Below are 20320 nucleotides of genomic sequence, written 5' to 3' on the forward strand. Positions count from 1 at the left end.
CAAACTATGCAGAAAAATGACGGAAGCTGTTTTTGGTCTCTGGAAAAGTGGCGACTTCAACCTAACCAAACAAAGGTTTTCAAAGATACAAAGGGAAATTATTAAAAGTTGATCAGATTTTCATATTCAAGAATGAAAGATGTGGTTTAAAAATTAGGAACTTTAAAAAAATCCCTTCACAGATATGGGAGTTACTGGCTGGCCCAGCATTGATTGTCCATTCCTAATTGCCCCTGAAAAGGTGGTGAGCCACCTTCTTGAATCGTTGCAGGCCACGTGGTGCAGGTACACCCACAGTGCTGTTAGGGAGGGAGTTCTAGGACATTGACAACAGTGATATACTTCCAAGTCAGGATGGTGAGTGGCTTGGAAGGGAACTTGCAGGTGGTGGCGTTCCCATGTATCTGCTGCTCTTGTCTTTCTAGGCGGTAGAGTCATGGATTTGGAAGATGCTGTTGAAGGAGACTTGGTGAGTTGTTGCAGTGCATCTTGCAGATGGTACACACTGCTGCCATTGTGCATTGGTGGAGGGACTGAATATCGAAGGTGGTGGGTGGGGTGCCAATTAAGCAGGCTGTCTTGGATGGTGTTGAGCTTCTTGACTGTTGTTGGAGCAGCGCTCATCCAAGCAAATGGAGAATATTCCATTCCACTTCTAAATTGTGCCTTGTCGATGGTGGACAGGCTTTGGAGCTAGGAGGTGAGTTATAAACTGCAGAACTATCAGCCTCTGACCTGGCTTTGTAGCCATAGTATTTATATGGCTAGCCCAGTTCAGTTTCTGGCCAATGTTAACATCTAGGATGTTGATAGTGGGAGATTCAGTGATAGTGATGCCATTGAATGTCAAGAGGAGATGGTCATTACCTGGCACTTGTGTGGCACAAATATTGCTTGTCCCTTAGCAGCCCTAGCCATGTTGTCCAGGTCTTGCTGCTCCTGGACACAGACTTCTTCAATATCTGAGGAGTTGTGAACGGTGAACATTGTGCAGGTGTGTGAGAGAACCAGTGGATGTGGTTTATTTAGATTTACAGAAGGCTTTCGACAAGGTCTTGCATAACAGACTACAATGAAAAATTAAAGGTAATATCTGCAATGTCAGGAGATGGATAGAAAGCTGTTAGCAGATAGGAAGCAAAGAGTTGGCAGAGATGGGTCTTTTTCTGATTGGCAGGCAGTGGCTAGTGGGGTACCATGAGCTGTGAGGAGAATGCAGAGATGCTTCAACATGATTTGAACAGGCTGAGTGAGTGGGCATCTGCATAGCCCACATTTATATTGTGGATAAATGTGAGGTTATCCACTTTGACAACAATAATAGCAAGGCCGATTATTACTAGAACGGGTGTAAATTGAGAGCGGTGGATACTCAGCGAGACCTTGATGCCCTTACGCATCAGTCGCTGAAAGTAAACACGCAGGTACAGGAGGCAGTGAAGAAGGCAAATGGTATGTTGGCATTCATAGTGAGAGGATTTGAGTACAGGGAAAGGGATGTTTTGTTGCAATCGTTATAGAGTGTTGGTGAGGCCACACCTGGAGTATTGTGTACAGTTTTGGTGTCCTTATCGGAGGAAAGCTGTCCTTGCAATAGAGGGAGTGCAGAGAAAGTTTACCAGACTGACTCCTGGGATGGCAGGTCTGTCATATGAGGAGAGACTAAGTCGGTTAGGATTATATTGGGCGGCACGGTAGCACAGTGGTTAGCATGGGCGGCACGGTAGCACAGTGGTTAGCACTGCTGCTTCACAGCTCCAGGGTCCCAGGTTCGATTCCCAGCTCGGGTCACTGTCTGTGTGGAGTTTGCACATTCTCCTCGTGTCTGCGTGGGTTTCCTCCGGGTGCTCCGGTTTCCTCCCACAGTCCAAAGATGTGCGGGTTAGGTTGATTGGCCAGGTTAAAAATTGTCCCTTTGAGTCCTGGGATGCGTAGGTTAGAGGGATTAGCGGGTAAAATATGTGGGGGTAGGGCCTGGGTCGGATTGTGGTCGGTGCAGACTCGATGGGCCGAATGGCCTCCTTCTGCACTGTAGGGTTTCTATGTTTCTATATTCACTGGAGTTTAGAAGAGTGAGAAGGGATCTCATAGAAACTTATGAAATTCTAACAGTGTTAGACAGGGTAGATTCAAAAAGAATGTTCCCAATGGTGAGGGAGTCCATAACTAGGGGTCAGAGTTTGAGGATAAGGGGTAAACCTTTCAGAACTGAGGTGAGAAGAAATATTTTCACCCAGGGAGTGGTGAATGTGTGGAATTCACTACCAGAGAAAGTAGTTGAGGCCAAAACGTCCGTCTGATTTCAAGAAGAAATTAGATATAGCTCTTGAGGTTAAAGGGATCAAGGGATATGGGGGTAAGGGGCGATCAGGATGTTGAATGCGATGATCAGCCATGATCATAATGAATGGTGAAGCAGGCTTGAAGGGCCAAATGGCCTATTCCTGCTGCTAGTTTCCATTTTTCTATCAGAGAACATCTCCACTTCTGACCTTATGATGGAAAAAAGGTCATTGATGAAGCAGCTGAAGAAGGTTGGGCCTAGGACACTGCTCTGAGGGACTCCTGCAGTCATGTCAAGGGCTAGGGCTTCTTGATGCCAAACCTGGTCAAATGCTGCAGTGATGTCAAGGGCTGTCACTCTGATCTCTGGCATTCAACTCTTTTGTCCATATTTGGACCAAGGCTATAATGAGGTCAGGAGCTGAGTGGCCCTGGCAGAACCCAAACTCAGTGTCAATGAGAAGATTATATTTGAGTAAGTCATGCTTGATAGCACTGAATTTAACCTTTCCATCACTTTACTGATGATTGAGAGTAGGCTGATGGGATGATAATTGGCCGAGTTGAATTTGTCCTGCTTTTTCTATACAGGACATACCTGGACAATTTTACAATTTGTCATGTAGCTGCCAGTGTTGGAGCTGCACTGGGACAGCTTGGCGGGGGACAAGGCAAGTCTTCAGTACTATTGCTGAAATATTGTCAGGATCTATAGCCTTTACAGAATACCAGTGCCTTCAGCTGTTTCTTTACGTGGATTGAATCAAATTGGCTGAAGGCTGGCATAGGGCCCTCAAGAGGCCAAGATGGATCATCCACTCAGCACTTCTGTCTGAAGACAGTTGTAAATGCTTCAGCTTTCTCTGTTGCACAGATGTGCTGAGCTCTTCCATCACCAAGGATGGGGGTATTTGTGGAGCCCCCTCCTCCAGTTAGTTGTTTAATTGTACACCACCATTCACAATTGGATGTGGCAGGTCAGCAGAGCTGAGATCTGATGCATTGGTCGTGGGATCACTCAGCACTATCAATTGCATTCTGTTTCTCCTGTTTCGCGTGCAAGTAGCCCTTTGTTGTCGCTTCATCAGATTGATACTTAAATTTTACTTATGCCTGGTGCTGTCCATGGCTCTCATTTAACCAGGTCTGATCCCCAGGCTTGATGGCAATGGGAGAATTGGGGATATTATTCTTTCATGGGATTTGGGCATCACTGAATAGGCCAACATTTCTTCCTATCCCTAATTGACTATGGCAGTGGTTCCCAAACTTTTTTCACTGGGCCGCACTTTTGGAATAAAAATTTGCTCGCGCCACACCGAATTTTTTATTGATAAGAAATACATTTTTAAAAAAACTCCTAGCAGTGCTTGATTCATAACATAGAACACAACTACTTTATAATATGATCATGGGACATCCAGAAAGTATAAAACAATGCAGCTACATTAAAAACATGATTCATTCCCAAAATATACTTCTAGACGAGCCTCTTACATATGTAACCTTAAGTAAGTATACAAACTCAATGAGAGGTGTGAGCTTGTTTTTGTCGGGTAATCTCATTTATATTAGGTATAATTTGAGACAAACAAACTCTCATCTCCTCATCAACACAAAGAAGCCTTTCTCTTTTCTGGTCTTTGATATTTGTCAGACCTGAAAATCCCTGTTCACAACAATATGTCATGGAGAACTGTAGAAGAATAACTAATGCTCTTGAAGAGATGCGTGGATACTGTTTCTGGTTGTATATCCAAAAAGAGTCCCGTGTTTCATTTTCAAGGTGCGATCACTCGAAATGCAGGCCATTTCCTCCTCCTCATCCAATGTCAGACCTGAACAGCTGGAATTTGCAAAGGGGTCTCTAACCCAGTCGAATTTTTCTGTAGACAACGATGGGAAGTAATGATCAATCTTTTCTACCAGTGTTGCAAGGTGTTCCTGTATGAGGCCGTACAATTCATTGCTCGTTTTAAAACTTTTTACCAGTGGGAAAATTTCGAGGTTATGTTGCATCGCTCTTCCAAGCCAGAGCTGAAGCTTTTTTTTGAATGCAGTTAGTTTGTCTGTAGTTGTGAGGATATTGTCATCGCGGCCTTGCATACTGGCATTGAGCACATTCAACCGGGAAAAGATATCGGCCAAATATGCCAGCTTTGCACACCAGTCATTGTCATCCAGTTGGTGGTACAATGGGTTCCCTTTCTTGTTCCAAAAATTCTCTTAATTCATTCTTCAGTTCCAACGCCCGATTTAAAACTTTTCCGCGGGACATCCAGCGAACCTCCAAGTGCAGAATTAGGCATTGATGTTTTGATTCCATGTCTTTGCAGAGTTGAGCAAATAACCGCACCTTTAGTGGTTTTGCTTTGATGAAGTTCACAATGCGCACAGTCTGATCTAGAACCAACTTCAAATCAGCTACAAGGGTCTTGGTGATTAATGCCTCTCTGTGTAAAAAACAGTGAGTTGATATTACATCTGGATTTTTCTGTTTGAGTGCCGCCAAGCTTCTCACATTCCCTATCACACATGTCGTCCATCCGTACAAATTCCAATACAAGAGTCCCATGAAATATCAACTTTTTCCAAATACTCAGACAAGGTTTGGAAAATATCTTGTCCTCTGGTATGTTTTGCAAGTTCCTTGCAAAATAGAAACTGTGTGATTATTTCGTCATTGTGAATGAATCTGATATAGGCAAGCAACTGTGCTTTTCCACTAATGTCGGTCGATTCATCAACTTGAATGGCAAATTTAGAATTCTTCATGCTTTCGGAAACACGCTTCTCAATATTAGCTGACATATCAACTATTCTTCTGCGAATTGTATTATCAGACAAAGGAACTTCCATAACTTCTCGCTCAGCATCATCACCAAACAAAGTTTTCACAATCAAGCTATAGGCAGGCCGAATCAATTTTTCAGCTATTGTATGTGGTTTTGTCTGTTGAGCAATCAATTCAGCCACTTGGTAAGATACAATCTGCATCTTATCTGAGACTGTCATTCGTTTTTCGAAATATGATCGTTGGCATTTCTGCTCTTCCAAAAGCCTTTCAAAATATTGAACATCCTTGTTTGCCAGATTTCCATGTTTTGACAACAGATGTCTGTTCATCTTGCTTGGGACCATATTGGAATTGGGAAGCTTCTCACCACAGATCAAACACATAGGCCGAGGTACGTTTTCATCTCCAGTCCATGTGAAACTGAGATTCAGATAGCTATCCATATATTGTCGACAAACTTTCTTTTTTGGAGGTTTGCTTGCGCCTGCTACTGGTGTAGAATTAAACGACTCTTCTTCAGCACTCTGTTCGAACGGCGATTCTGGATCACAATGTGGACTCGGATCGTCCTCAGCATCACTTGATGCTCTTGCTCTCACTTTGGAAAAATATCTATCCATGTTTAAATGTTTCTTTCATTGTCCTTGAATCTTCCCGCCACACTTGCCATCCTCTCTCGCCGCACAAGTGTGGCACGCCGCACCCTTTGCGAACCATTGGACTATGGGAATATATTGGCGAACCATATTTTGCAGGCCATGTGGTGCAGGGAGACCCACATTGCTCACATATGCCAGGCCATAAGGTTACAGATTGTGCGTATATACAATTTTGCTTCAGCTGATGGTCCACAGGATCTCATAGATCCCCAGTTTTGAGTTGCTAGAACTGTTGAAAATCCATCCCATTTAGCATGATGATAGTGCCACACATCACAATGGAGGGAATCTCAACGTGAAGATGGGACTTCATCTGTGAACCACTGTCATTCCTACCATGGGCATGGGCAGATGCATCTGCGACAGGTAGATTGGTGAGGATGAGGTCAAGTATGTTTTTCCCTCTTGTTGGTTCCCTCACCACCTGCCGCAGTCTCAGTTGAACAACTATGTCCTTTAGGACTTGATCAGTTCAATCAATAGTGGTGCTACTGAGCCACTCTTGGTGATGGCCACTGAAGTCCCCTACCTAGAGTACATTCTGTGCGATTGTTACCCTCAAGTGCTTCCTTAAAGCAGTGTTCAACATGGAGGAGTACTGATTCATCAGCTGAGGGAGGCTGGCACATGGTAATCAGCAGGAGGTTGTCTTGTCCACATTTGATCTGATGCCATGAGACACATGGGTTCTGGAGTCAATGTTGAGGACTCCCAAGGCAATGCCCTCCCAACTGTATAGCAATATTGCCACCTCTGATGTCTCTGCCCTGCCACTGGTACAGAATGTGCCAAGGATGGTGTTGGTGACATTTGGGACATTGTATGTAAAGTATGATTCAGTGAGAATGACCATGTCAGGCTGCTGCTTGAATGGGCTGTCGGACAGTTCTCCCACTTTTGGCACCATCCCCCAGATGTTACTAAGGATGACTCTGCAGCATTGACAAATGCCCAAGTCAATGTGAGGTGGTCAGCTTGGTTTCATTTTTTTTAGACTTTGTCACAGTTTGATACAACTCAATGGCTTGCTCGGTCATTTCAGAGGACAGTTAGGAATCAACCACATTACTGTGGCTCTGGAGTCACAAGTAGGCCAGACCAGGTAAGGATGGCTGATTTCCTTCCCATTAGTGAGAACCAGATGGGCTTTAATGACAAGCACCAATAGTTTCATATGATAGGCTCACTATTACTATCTAAGTCTACCTCTTTGTAATTCCAGATTTTTTTGATTAATTGAAGTTAAGTTTCACCATTTGCCGTGGGGGAGGATTTGATCCTTTCTCTCCAGACTGTTAGACTGGGCCTCTGGAGTACTAGTCGGTGGCACAGTGGTTAGCACTGCTGCCTCACAGCGCCAGGACCCGAGTTCGATTCCTGGTTTGGATCACTGTCTGTGCGAGGTCTGCACGTTCTCCCCTTGTCTGCATGGGTTTCCTCCGGATGCTCCAGTTTCCTCCCGCAGCCTGAAAGACGTGCTGGTTAGGTGCATTGGCCATGCTAAATTCTCCCTCAGTGTACCCAAACAGGCGCTGGAGTGTGGCGACTAGGGAATTTTCACAGTAACTTCATTGCAGTGTCAATGTAAGCCTACTTGTGACACTAAGAAATAAAAAAGCCCAGTGACAATACAACCATGCCACAGCCTTCCTGAGCACAGGATTGAAGGAGAATGATTTCACACCAACGATAACTGACATCTGAAACAAATTGCAAGAAACAGGACTGAACTGAAGGGACTATGGTTGCAGGATAGCATCCAGGATAGAGGTAGAGATGAATAAAAGGGTGCAATGAGCCTAAAGATTTTCATAAACTTTCCAGTTTTCACAAGACTGACAGGCTGCTGAAATCGATTGTCAGAGTCACTCACAAACTGTTCATGTCTGGAGAGCAAAATGGAGGAAGAAAATGGAAGCCACACATCCCCTCCCAATTGGCCTGCATGAAAACTAAGCTTCCCATGGAATGAAAACACCTTTTTAAAAACAATTTCATTGTCGTTGAAAACTCTATACATATCTTAAAATTCTTTCTTGTCTATTGCACTGTCATCCCTGCTCCATATTAATTCTTGGTCCCGATCTAAAATTCTCAACCTTTTGTTCAAATTCTTCTATGGCCTCGCTCCTTTGTCTCCATAACCTGCAGCTCTAAAAAATACACCCAAAATTCTCCATCCCTCTGACTCCAGCGTCTCATGCAGCCCCCTCTCCCTGGCCACTCTTTAGCTGCATAAACCTTCCACCTTCTGGGGAACCTCTCTTAAGCGCCACCTTCCCTGTCTGGTCTATCTCCCTGTACCTGGGTGTCCATTTTCCTTAAGTCTCTGCAAAATGCCTAAGGATGTTATATTAAGCCCAGGAGTTCATAAATGCCAGTCATCATTTTAATCAGCATTAAAGTTTACCTTGAGTGAGATATGATAGGCTGGACAGTGTCTCTGTTGGACCAGTGGTTTGGGGTTCGATGTCTCTTGGCGTTAACATTGACGTAACCTCAGCACCTCGCAGATCCTCCTGGGCAGTGTTGCTTAACCTGGTTTTAGATTGCGAGTCACTTGGCCTTGGGTTTTCAGGCACCACTGTAGTGGATGTAGTTGAAGTTGGAGCAGTTGTGGTGACTGTGTTTGGCGTAGAAGGGAAGAAGCTTTCTTTACAGTCCTTGGAGTATTTTGGTGTGGTTGGTGTCTCTCCCGACTGCAAAAACAAACATTAACTTTAGATCTTTTCATTGCAGAATTCAAAATATGCTTAACACGTGGCTGTTCAATGAATTGTGCCAGATTCTTCTTTGAAGAAATATCTGGCACTTTGTTTGGAATCGCCACAGGATGGCGAGGCTAGGACTGTAAAGGAACTGTGGGGAACACATAGCCCTCTCAATGTTAGAGTTAAATCCACTCCTCACTCTGGGGTGGTGAACTTCCTGCGATTGTGGGAGGTGCTATTATTGGTCGCAGCTGGCCCCCTCATTTCAGTGCTGAACCTTTTCATTCCCACATCTCTGTCCTTTAGTTGCTACGTCCATCCCTCTGTACTCATGATGATATCAAACCAGAATCTAACCAATCAGAGCACACTGCACTGCCCAGTGCTTTCACATTTGCCAATGTGAGGCCCATATACATGTCACAAGGTGGTTCCTGATCTTTTACAAATTGAGGCATCAGTGTCAGCAGTGAGGAAATACCTCCTAGATTTCAGCCATGTGCCAACTCCAGTAAAACTGTGCTAATGGCTCGCCTGAGAGGAGTGGAGAAATCTGCAGTTTTTACTGAGGATGAGGAACGATTGAGCATAGATTGGAGGAGGAGGAAAAATGATCCTTACAAATAGATACAAACATCTAAATGTTAACATTGTGCAGTAAAGATGATTTTTGAAAACTAACCATTTCCAATAACTGATCACAACAAGCTTGAGTGAGGTCCTGCAATGTGTGGGATGCTGGAATACCAGCTTTGCTGGACAACTCAAAATAACAGACCTCCTATATTTCACTCTGCCTGCTCTTCCACTCCCACATCCAGCTCAGCACCAGCGACCATGGAGGACAGGCTGGCATGACGGGGAAATGAAAATCATGATCTTTCTTCATAATCCCCCCCCCCCAACCCTCTCCCACTTGCCTCTAATTGGTCTGTATGGAACTGGTAAACACTGATCACTGCTGCGAGAGAAACACACTGGAGAATATTCTTGTGGCTGGTGCCAATCCACTCTCACACTGCTATGCACAAGATGTTAAACGGATTATTCAAAAATCCTTCAGCTGATAATGCAAGCTCACGTTACCAAGTGAAATGCAGAGACAGGCAGCCAAGTGCACAGGTCTGAATAAACGGAATATCCAACCTGACATTAAGTGCCTGTTACAGCCTATAGCAGGATCACTCTGAGGGTCAACTCCACACCCATACTCCATCTCAGGAGCTCACTCCTGACCCACCACTCCAGGGCTCACTCCATTCAAGATTCAAAGGCTCACTTCAGCTTCATCCAGGATGAAAATTATAAATTCTGAAGCAACCTTCAAATAGCACCAATTCCATCTCTGAATAGCAGAAATGCTCGATATCAGTAAATCAGAACAGAGACACTGTCCAAATTAACAGATCTCCATAACATTGTGTGTGACTCTCTCCAAGACTCTGCTGCCCATGCTAACTTCACCAAATCCTGCCCCCTTCCACCTGTTGCTCACTGACCTACATTGGTTCCTGGTTGTGCAATATCTTGATTTTAAAGTTCTCCTCCTTGTTTTCAAATCACCTCAAGTCCTCCCTAACTCTGCAACCCATCTACAAGGTGCACTACAGCATCACACCAAGGCTCCTTTGACAACACCTTCCATACTGGCGACCTCTATCACCTAGAAAGACAAAGACAGCAGATGCATGAAAACACCATCACCTGGAAGTTCCCCTCCAAGCCACTTACTATTCTCAGTTGCTTCACTGTCACTGGGTCAAAGTCCTTTCATAGAATTCATAGAACCCCTACAGTGCAGAAGGAGGCCATTCAGCCCATCGAGTCTGCACCGACCACAATCCCACCCAGGCCCTACCCCCACATATTTTACCCGCTAATCCCTCTAACCTATGCATCTCAGGGGCAATTTTAACCTGGCCAATCAACCTAACCCGCACATCTTTGGACTGTGGGAGGAAACCGGAGCACCCGGAGGAAACCCACGCAAACACGAGGAGAATGTGCAAACTCCACACAGACAGTGACCCAAGCCGGGAATCGAACTCGGGACCCTGGAGCTGTGAAGCAGCAGTGCTAACCACTGTGCTACCGTGCCGCCCCCACTGTGCTACCGTGCCGCCCTGTCCTTTCCTAACAGCACAGTGGATGTACGAACACCATATGGACTGCAGCATTTCAAGGCGGCAGCTCACCACTACCTTCCCAAGAGCAATTAGGGATGGGCAATAAATCAATAAATGCTGGTCTAGCAAGTGACACCCACATCCCATGAACACATTTAATGTGTCCCAAATATCTATGCTCCTCTAATTCTGGCCTCTTGAGCATCCCTGATTTGAATTATTTCAGTAAGAAGTTTAACAACACCAGGTTTAAGTCCAACAGGTTTATTTGGTAGCAAAAGCCACACAAGCTTTCGGAGCTCTAAGCCCCTTCTTCAGGTGAGTGGGAATTCTGTTCACAAACAGAGCTTATAAAGACACAGACTCAATTTACATGAATTTCATGTAAATTGAGTCTGTGTCTTTATAAGCTCTGTTTGTGAACAGAATTCCCACTCACCTGAAGAAGGGGCTTAGAGCTCCGAAAGCTTGTGTGGCTTTTGCTACCAAATAAACCTGTTGGACTTTAACCTGGTGTTGTTAAACTTCTTACTGTGTTTACCCCAGTCCAACGCCGGCATCTCCACATCTTGAATTATTTCACCATTGATGGCCATATCTTCAGTTGCCTAGGCCCTAAGCTCTGGAATTCCCTCCCTAATGCTCTCCACCTTGTTTTCCTGCTTCCAAAACTTACCTCTTTGATCAAGCTTTTGATCATCTGAACTGACTTCGCCTGATGTGGAGCTGTGTTATATTGTTCTATAATGCTCCTTCGAATGCCTTGGATGTTTTATTACGTTAAAGCTGCTGCATAAATATAAGTTGCTGCACAGACTTCAGACTGACAGACTGCTGTAAATGCTCCACACCGTATGCAATGTTCTCAGTAGTCAGTTCAGTTCAGAGTATTATCTACTGTTTTAGACTTGTATTGGAGAGATTTGTTTTTGGTGGGGTAATGGCATGGAAACAGGTGAAAATAAAATGCTGATTCAAACACAAGTCAAACACAATGTTTTGATGCAGTAACAAGCTGAGGCTAGTATAAAGCTCTGGCAAACATCACTACAGTAACACAGCCTTCCTGTAACATGCAACATCCAAAACAATTAAAACCCTCCTCCCTCCATTCGAATTTACAGCCCACACAGTATCTGAGTCTGATCAGAGACTAGAATTAACCAGAGAACATGAAAGATATCTGGAACTAGGTTTCTACAGGTGGGCTGCAAAATCCCATTGCCACTTACTGCTGTACAGCCCACCTCCGTCCTTCAGCTTGTCCAGCTAACCGACAGCTGCAGGATTCTCACACTCTGACACCTGGGTGCAGCTTCCCAATCCTCTGCTCCCTTTTTCGACTAAGACTGGATACCAAGGCTACATATAAATCTATTATGTCCAGAGTACACCTCCAGAAAAGGATGACAGAGGCACCATGGCAACCATTCTCTGAAACCGTTAACAAAATGGATATACTCAACCAGACACGTGGCTCTGAGGCTCTTTAGATTTTCTCTCGCTCGCAATCATTAAACCCCCTCAACAATTTACATAGCAACTCTCGGGAAAATCACATGGCAGGACACTTGCATCTTATTTATTTGTATAAAAGGAGGCACAGCAATCAAAAACTGCAGCTCAGCGAGAAGGCAAAACTGCCACCAATCTGCACTTTGTGCCCTCTATTTTTATTTGAATCAAATGATTCTTCTCCTTGGGGTAGCGTTCCTGGAATACACAGATACCTCATCAGTTTCACACTTTTGTGAGTAATTCTCCCTCCAATTTCTGGGCAAGTGCCTGAACTCTCCACATACCCCAGTTTATGCTAATGGGGTGGTGTGTTGGTGATAGAAATACAATGGAAGAATTCGGTATCTATTGTTCAGGCATATCATGCAAAATCTCCTGCGGTGCAATTTCCAAAAGCAGGAAATACACTCAGCTCCAAATAACATTGCGATACTATACTCTAAACCCACTTGTTGAAATACAACATAGAGTTTTGTGAATGTTAATAATGGCAACGAGAATCGGTGGTGCAGGCATCGAAAGTTGAAACCCCTAAACATTCCAACAACACGCATCATTCCAACCACAAACTATACAAAGTGATGTAATTTAAAATGCACCACGGACTCACCTAGAGAGCCACTGTGCACCAGGTTGGAATCAGTTGGACAATTTGCAAAAAGCCCATTCCAAAGGCAATTTAAGTGGCTTGGGCCATTTGCAAAAGAACCACATTAGGATTGCAGCAACTTTTAGAGAAGAACCCAGGTTCAAATGAGACCACGTCAGTCAGTCTAAAAGGTAACAGAAATCAGAGGACATTTGAAAGGGTTCACATGTTACAAATGTTCAACGCGCAGATGAATGTGGCCAACATTACATCTCTAGTCATCAGCCACCCTATATAGTGAAGCACCCCAAGGAAAACAAACACAAGCTTGATAACATCACTACCATTGGTAATCACAAGGAGTTGAAGCTTCATAGAGTTTGGGTTACTTTGTGATGCCAGAAGTCTACCACCTCGCCCCCACAGAATCGGCACGGGCGTGGGTCCGACAACGGAAATCTTCGCTGACCTCGGGCAGGAATTTCTGGTCTCGCCCGAGCAAGGCCGTAAAATCTCATCCAGTGAGTACGAGAGTGGCTCCATCAATAAACAATTCAACAGGACCTCAGTTCATGCCAGAGGCAGATACAACAACAATTTGCATTTAGATAGCACCTTTAACATAGTAAAACAACCCAACCTGCTTCACAGGAGCGATTCTCAAACAACATTTGCCACTGGCAGGAAGGTGGGTTTTAAGGAGGAAGAAGTAGAGACGCAGAGAGGGAGAGGGAGGGTATTCCAAAGCTCAGGGTCTCAGCAGCACATTTTTTGAAGTGGGTGCTGTCAATGGAAAATGTTGCAAAAATTAAGCTCCCTCTTCGAATCCAGTAACCAATTCACTGACCCTTTAACAGGTACCATTTCAACAGCTGTTAGTGGGTTAAACACAACTCAAGGCTTCAAAAAGGCATAAAATCATTGGTTTAATACACAGTCTCTCACACACACAGATTGAAGTAACTACTGAGAAATGCCTATGGGAAATGCTGTACAAATTTTGAACAGCCTGGAGAGGGATCTTCTGAAACTTTACGTGCCTGACATGTGAAACACATAATTTCCAGGAGAGGCATTTTCAACGCTTTGCCATTCTGGTGCCGATTTTAAGTGTCAATCATTGCCCTCAGTTCCCAGTCTCTTCACAAAAAAACATGTCTGGCTTCCGTCAGATTTCTCCCAGTGCACCCTTTCAGCAGCCCCCTCCTCCTCCTCACTTTCATTATCTTAATTGATTCAGTGACAATGAATTCTACTCCTGCAGATGAGAGAATCACCGTAAAAAACCCAGCAACTTTCCTCCATGATTTAAATAGCGAGTTTCTCCATTAAGACCTCGATTCAAATTCAAACAGCTACAGAATGACTGATGAGCTAGCTTTAAATACTGTATTTCATGTGCTGTTCAAGCTTCACCTCAGAAGGAATAATCCAAATCGCAATGCGCTGTTCCTTTAAAAGTCTGCTCTGTGTGTTTATTTGGGGATGTGCTTCAATTAAGTGGAGGCAGGGGGCAGTAAAGAGGCCAGGTGATGCACAAGGCAAATATACACAGCAGGTCAGAGGAGGATGAGAGGGGCAGCAAGGAAGACGGTTTGTTTTAAGGACATTGGCTGCATACAAATCAATGAGGAAGACCATACCAAGTACTTAATATTCTCAGTTATTCAGTGAATCTATTAACATGAAGTTCTCCATCCTTGTGCATAGATACATTCAATAAGAAGCTAGAGGAGTGCATGCTGACAGGGTAAGATGAAATTGAGTGGGAAATTGCTCATGTGGAACAGAAACACCAGCTGTTGTGGTGCTTTTGGCCAAGGTCCTATGGGTGTTAGAACTGGTCAAAGATCTGCAGAATGAATCAACTCCTCTGAGGATTTGTCATTTGCGAGGTCCATGGAATCTGGTTGTGCATGTGAGGATCCTGATTGGTGAAAAAATATATGACTGGCAAGGTAAGATTGTGAAACTTATCATATTTCACTCCCGGCTGAAATCAAGTCAATATGACTGAGGTTTTTATGACAAGTGTGTGCGTTATATTTGATTCTGCCACCAGGTAGCTGTGGGGGTCCTCATCTCTGATGGCCAGTGATGCAAAAATACCACTGATTGACAATGCTCCCTCCTCTGTAATAGTTAACTGATCAATCTCTGGAGACTCACCTCTGGTTCTCTGTCACATGTTCTGCTCTCTTATCTCTTGCAATAGAGGAAAAGAACAGACCAATGAGAAGCGTATTGGCATGTGTTCACCTTGATGGATGGAGTGAGGGTGACCATCACGGGGAGGCACCAAATTGCTAAAGATTGAGAACAAGTGGGAGTGCTGGATGATAGATGGGGATATGAGGGTGAGCTTACAAGCTAAGTGACATGATGGAGTGGGCTTGACAAGGCATAGCAGGGTGCCGGTAAATGTGCTTCTGTACTCACCTGGCATAATGCTGCTGATTTCCAGAGATACTATCAGCTACTCCTCCTTTATAGTTGCAACACGGTTTCTTCCTGCTGTTGCTAGGGAATAACATCGCTCCAAATCCTCACTGATGCTAGCAGTACGTCAAGGAAAGCGCAATTAAAGTTGGACTCAACCACCTTGCTTCCATTCTCACAGACTGTCTTCTCTTGCTTCTAATTCCGAACCGTTCCAAATTCCATTGTTGAATTGGCCTTTTAAATACTGGAGTTAAGATCATGTCAACAAGTCTTCATCATGCCTGTTGCTGGGCTATCAGCAGCAAACTTGGGAAACAATGAGGCTGGTGTGCTAAAATGCTGCTGACAGGCACATTGATCTTATTTCCAGGTTTCCCATGGGATATTGGACATTACCGTCTCCAATTACTACTGGGCAAGTAACTAATGAAATGGAGCGATTGGTCATTGGCTAGAATGTTTTCTAGTTCAGAAAAATAAACAGCTTCCTTTTGAGATGAGTCACTAGATTAGAGGCAGGCCATTTTAAAAGGTGTATTTTCTCAGCTGCACTGAAGTAAGCCCCAGGTCACCGGGGTGTGGAGGGTATCAAGGATAAACACCAACTATTCATTTGCCACACGGACACAACCCCAGTTTCCAAACCAACTAGGATTTTGTCAGTTACCCTTGGGATGATGGAGGGGAGACAAAACCAACCCAAATAAACTTGAAGCAAGAGTACTTTTTAAAAATGTGGAATCAGGCAGTGTAATCTGTTCTGATTTCCGAGAACAATCCAGTAAACCTGCTTTCATCCACAGTATTGTATGTCTTTTTTTCAAAAGAAAAGCTTATGAATTTGAAAGCCTTCTCATCTCATACTGAGCTCGCTGCTTACACACCCACGCATGTGGTAATAAACACTATAACTCATCCAAGCCTGATTTTTGGCTCTTATATTGCTTTCATTTTGCTCGCTGCACACTGCCTGCCCAGACTCATCATCGGGAATCGTTCGTGGCACAAGGCAGTGCTTTCAGCTGGCTGTACCCTGTGGCTATTCAAATGATTATTTCACTGGCACGGCATTCCAGTTTCAGCTCAATCAGCCCGTCACCACCTGAAATTCACATTCTGCATCAGCAGCACCACAGCAACTCAAACAAAAACAGCCACTTCATTTATCCCGTTTCACTGCAAGCTGACATCTCGAAAAGCTCAATCCTGGAACTGTCGGCCACGCTGCTCTTACTGAAATAAACCAGTTGCTGGACAAATCAGTTAAACAGTTGTCGTTAGAAGAATGCAGCAGCCCAATGTTTGCGTCTAAATCTACCCAAGATTTAATTTTCTTTTACAGTTCACAGCGTTAGTTTCCTGGCAATGCATGAAGAGAGATGATGTTGATATATTAGTGCCCAGTCCCTTTCCCTAGTCCACAACCAGCATTTAAAAGTTTTTTGAGAAAAAAAAATCTAAACGAGAAGGAATAGCCAAATCTGTTTAAATTGTTAAATGACTGAAATTGTATGAAAAATTTGAGAGAAGTACAAAGCAAAATTATAGGATAAGTGGTACAAAGAACTGTCAAAACAAATGGAATGGAATGGTTGATGATGGGTTTAGAATGTTTCTAGGTTAGAAAAATAAACATTGCTTTATGGGAGAGAGAAAAATCACTAGTATAGTATTAGACCCTTTAAACGGGTATTTCCTCAGTTGCATGGCATCAGTAATGATCCCTGGCAGTAGTGTGTAGGAGGTACCAACTGTTTTCTGATAATTAGATACAAAAAGGTCAAGACCAGTTGAAAAACAGCTCTCATATTTCATTAAGTAGAACGAGTCTGATTTCCAAGAATATGAATTTGTTCCTGTGTTTGACTCCTTCCTTCATTTACTAGCAATAAAAACCAGGAATGGATCACAGTCCGTGGGAAACTGCTGCCCTTTGCTGTGATCTATGAGTGTCTAGGCTTTCAGTAGTTGCAGCGATGCCATCTTGAAGCAAGAGATGACTCCATCATTCCCAGCTTGATTACCTCCGATTAGATAATGACTCCTGTCACACTGCAATCATGTAGTGATGCATTTACTTATCTAGTTGCTTCTGACAGAAATCTTATAGCAGTCGTGTTACATAGTCCCTTATTTGTAACACACAAACTGGAAGCATGCTGTAATTTGTGGGATGCACACACGTGATTTACACAGGTCAAGAATTGCACATTGAAATAAATATTACCATCTAGAAAAATAATCAATAAACATTTGTAAACAAATCCAAGTAAATGCAAATAAAAGATTTTGAAGGCACCAGATCATCAGATCATCAGGATTTTAGAAGCCAGTGTACAACCTGGGTTGTGCGCCAAATTATCTGTGGGTGCTGGTAACTAATCTGGCACAGTGTTGAATATTACCACCATACTGATCATTAATCTGGTCATAATGATAGTTAATCTGTGGGTAACATTGAGTAATCTAGGTGTAAATAAGGTAATCTGGGCGTAAATAAGGTAATCTGGGCGTAAATAAGGTAATCTGGGCGTAAATAAGATAATCTGGGCGTAAATAAGATAATCTGGGTGTATCATTTCCACGCTTCGAAAGTCACTGCAGACTTTCCTTCTGCCCACAGGGATGCCAGTGCAGTTATTTAGGTTTAAAACTTTTGCTGCAAACAAATTCAACATCAGAGCCTATGCTTCAAAGTTGAAAATTACAGCCAAAGTATTATTTTACACTCACTTTTATCACTCTCCAATGGAAGAAAAGTTAGAAACTAAAGGATATTTATTGCATGGAACCAACGCTCATGAAACAGAAAGGAGGAGGAGATATTTATTCAGGGTAGGTCTGAGCTTGAGATCCATACAAAGCACAATGAATTGCAGGGTATGGCAAATCAGATTTATTCTTTTGTGAGGTTGTGTTACTTTGGGGCAAAGAAGTTAAAGGTTTACTGTGTTGACATAATTAGCAAATTAAATTTGGAGCTCCTCAGTAGAGGGCATCTGTGGCTGGCTTACTCAATGAATAAATGTCTCTTATTCAATCAAAAATGTCCAGAAACAACAACTTAAAAAAAACATGGGATCTATTTCAGAATTTTGCATTTCTGAGTCTCGGGGATTCACGTGGATTCTTGGATAGCTATTTCATACCCCACCTGCTAAAATAAATTCATTAACACAAACCCAAGTTTGGAATCATTCACCCACTATTTCCAGATTTACTTGTTCCCTTCAAATTTGATGATGTCCTGCCCAAAAAGCCTGGGCCTCTCGGTAATGTTCCTAATTTAAAAATACCCCAAAATTGTAATTTCATTTCTTTGATTCAATTCTTACCTTGCACGAGCATCCATGGGATACATTCTTTATAATAATGACCAGCCTTCAAAGTCAGCAGGGCAATGCATAAAACTGATTGCAACATGCATTGTATTCATTGGTTTTGTTACCATAAGAGATATTATTCTCCAGAATTATTTTCTTCCCAAATAGTTCCCCTTCACAGGTTTTATTGTAATTTCTACACAATGGCATGTGCAGATGGTCTATGAAGATTGTGCTGTCTCTTCATGATTGCTCCATAGAATCCCTACAGGTCGGAAGGAGGCCATTTGGCCCATCGAGTCCGCACTGACAACAGTCCCACCCAGGACCTATCCCCATAACCCCACGTATTTACCCTGCTAATCCCCCTGAGATTAAGGGGCAATTTATAGCACGGCCATTCAACCTAACCCGCACATCTTTGGTGTGTGGGAGGAAACCAGAGGACGCAGAGGACACGGGGAGAGCGTGCAAACTCCACATAGACAGTCAACCAAGGCCGGAATTGAACCTGAGTCCTTAGCGCTGTGAAGCAGTGGTGTTAACCATTGTGCTGCCTGTATCTGTTAGAACATAGAACATAGAAAATCTACAGCACAAACAGGCCCTTCGGCCCACAAGTTGTGCCGAACACATCCCTACCTTCTAGACCTACCTATAACCCTCCATCCTATTACGCTCCATGTACTCATCCAGGAGTCTCTTAAAAGACCCTATTGAGTTCGCCTCCACCACCATTGACGGCAGCCGATTCCACTCGCCCACCACCCTCTGTGTGAAAAACTTACCCCCAACATCTCCCCTGTACCTAACCCCCAGCACCCTAAACCTGTGTCCTCTCGTAGCAGACATTTCCACCCTGGGAAAAAGCCTCCGAGAGGCCACCCGATCTATGCCCCTCAACATCTTATACACCTCTATTAGGTCTCCTCTCATCCTTCGTCTCTCCAAGGAGAAAAGACCAAGCTCCCTCAGCCTATCCTCATAAGGCATGCCACTCAATCCAGGCAACATCCTTGTAAATCTCCTCTGCACCCTTTCAATCTTTTCCACATCCTTCCTATAGTGAGGCGACCAGAACTGAGCACAGTACTCCAAGTGAGGTCTGACGAGGGTCTTATATAGCTGCATCATTATCCCCGGACTCCTAAACTCAATCCCTCGATTGATAAAGGCCAGCACACCATACGCCTTCTTAACCACCTCCTCCACCTGCGGGGCTGATTTCAGAGTCCTATGGACCCGGACCCCAAGGTCCTTCTGATCCTCTACAGTACTAAGAGTCTTTTCCTTTATATTGTACTCGTTGTTGCTGTTCTCAAACAGACCACTTGCAGTAGCAGCTATGCTGCACAACAATAAAATTATTTGTCACAATTGAAGTTTAACTGATGTAAATTAGAGATAGAAACAGTGGGTAAAGACGAACAAGTGTGTAAAAAATAAATTATACTAAGAATGAGGAGGATCATACAGAAGATAGTCATTGTTTGTTCTCCCCACTCTTCCAGGAATATCCCACATTATTTCCAAATACAGAGCAGGTCAGCTAGTTAAATTATGCCCTAAAAACTAACATTTCAAACAGATCTTCATCTTTGGATGACCAAATGAACACAAACGAATGACATGTTCTTTAAACCAGTTGACTTTGAGGCAATATGATCAAAGATTGTTTTCATGGCGGAAGAAGGGGAACTACCCATTAATTTTAGTTCTGCAAGATTTTGGCTCGAATCCGTACTTCTGTTAAGATACATCTTTGAGCAAGAGATTGTGCCAGCAATCTGCAACACGATGCATGGTCCATAAACAACAACTACAGCAGTAAAGCTGACAAGGATTCAAAAACACTCAAGTCGACTGGAACCC

At 43.6% G+C, this 20320-nt stretch overlaps 1 protein-coding gene across 2 annotated transcripts in view; it reads right to left on the reverse strand.

The window, feature by feature from the left end:
• cabin1 (calcineurin binding protein 1) overlaps nucleotides 1-20320 on the reverse strand; it is a 524701-nt gene that overhangs the window by 25468 nt on the left and 478913 nt on the right. For both annotated transcript variants that reach the window (XM_078226800.1, XM_078226799.1), the window contains one exon: nucleotides 8150-8438. In XM_078226800.1, the coding sequence (XP_078082926.1) occupies nucleotides 8150-8438 (289 nt within the window). The remainder of the gene's footprint in view (nucleotides 1-8149; nucleotides 8439-20320) is intronic.

Source organism: Mustelus asterias, chromosome 13, assembly GCF_964213995.1.
Source record: "Mustelus asterias chromosome 13, sMusAst1.hap1.1, whole genome shotgun sequence".
NCBI classification, from domain to species: Eukaryota; Metazoa; Chordata; class Chondrichthyes; order Carcharhiniformes; family Triakidae; genus Mustelus; species Mustelus asterias.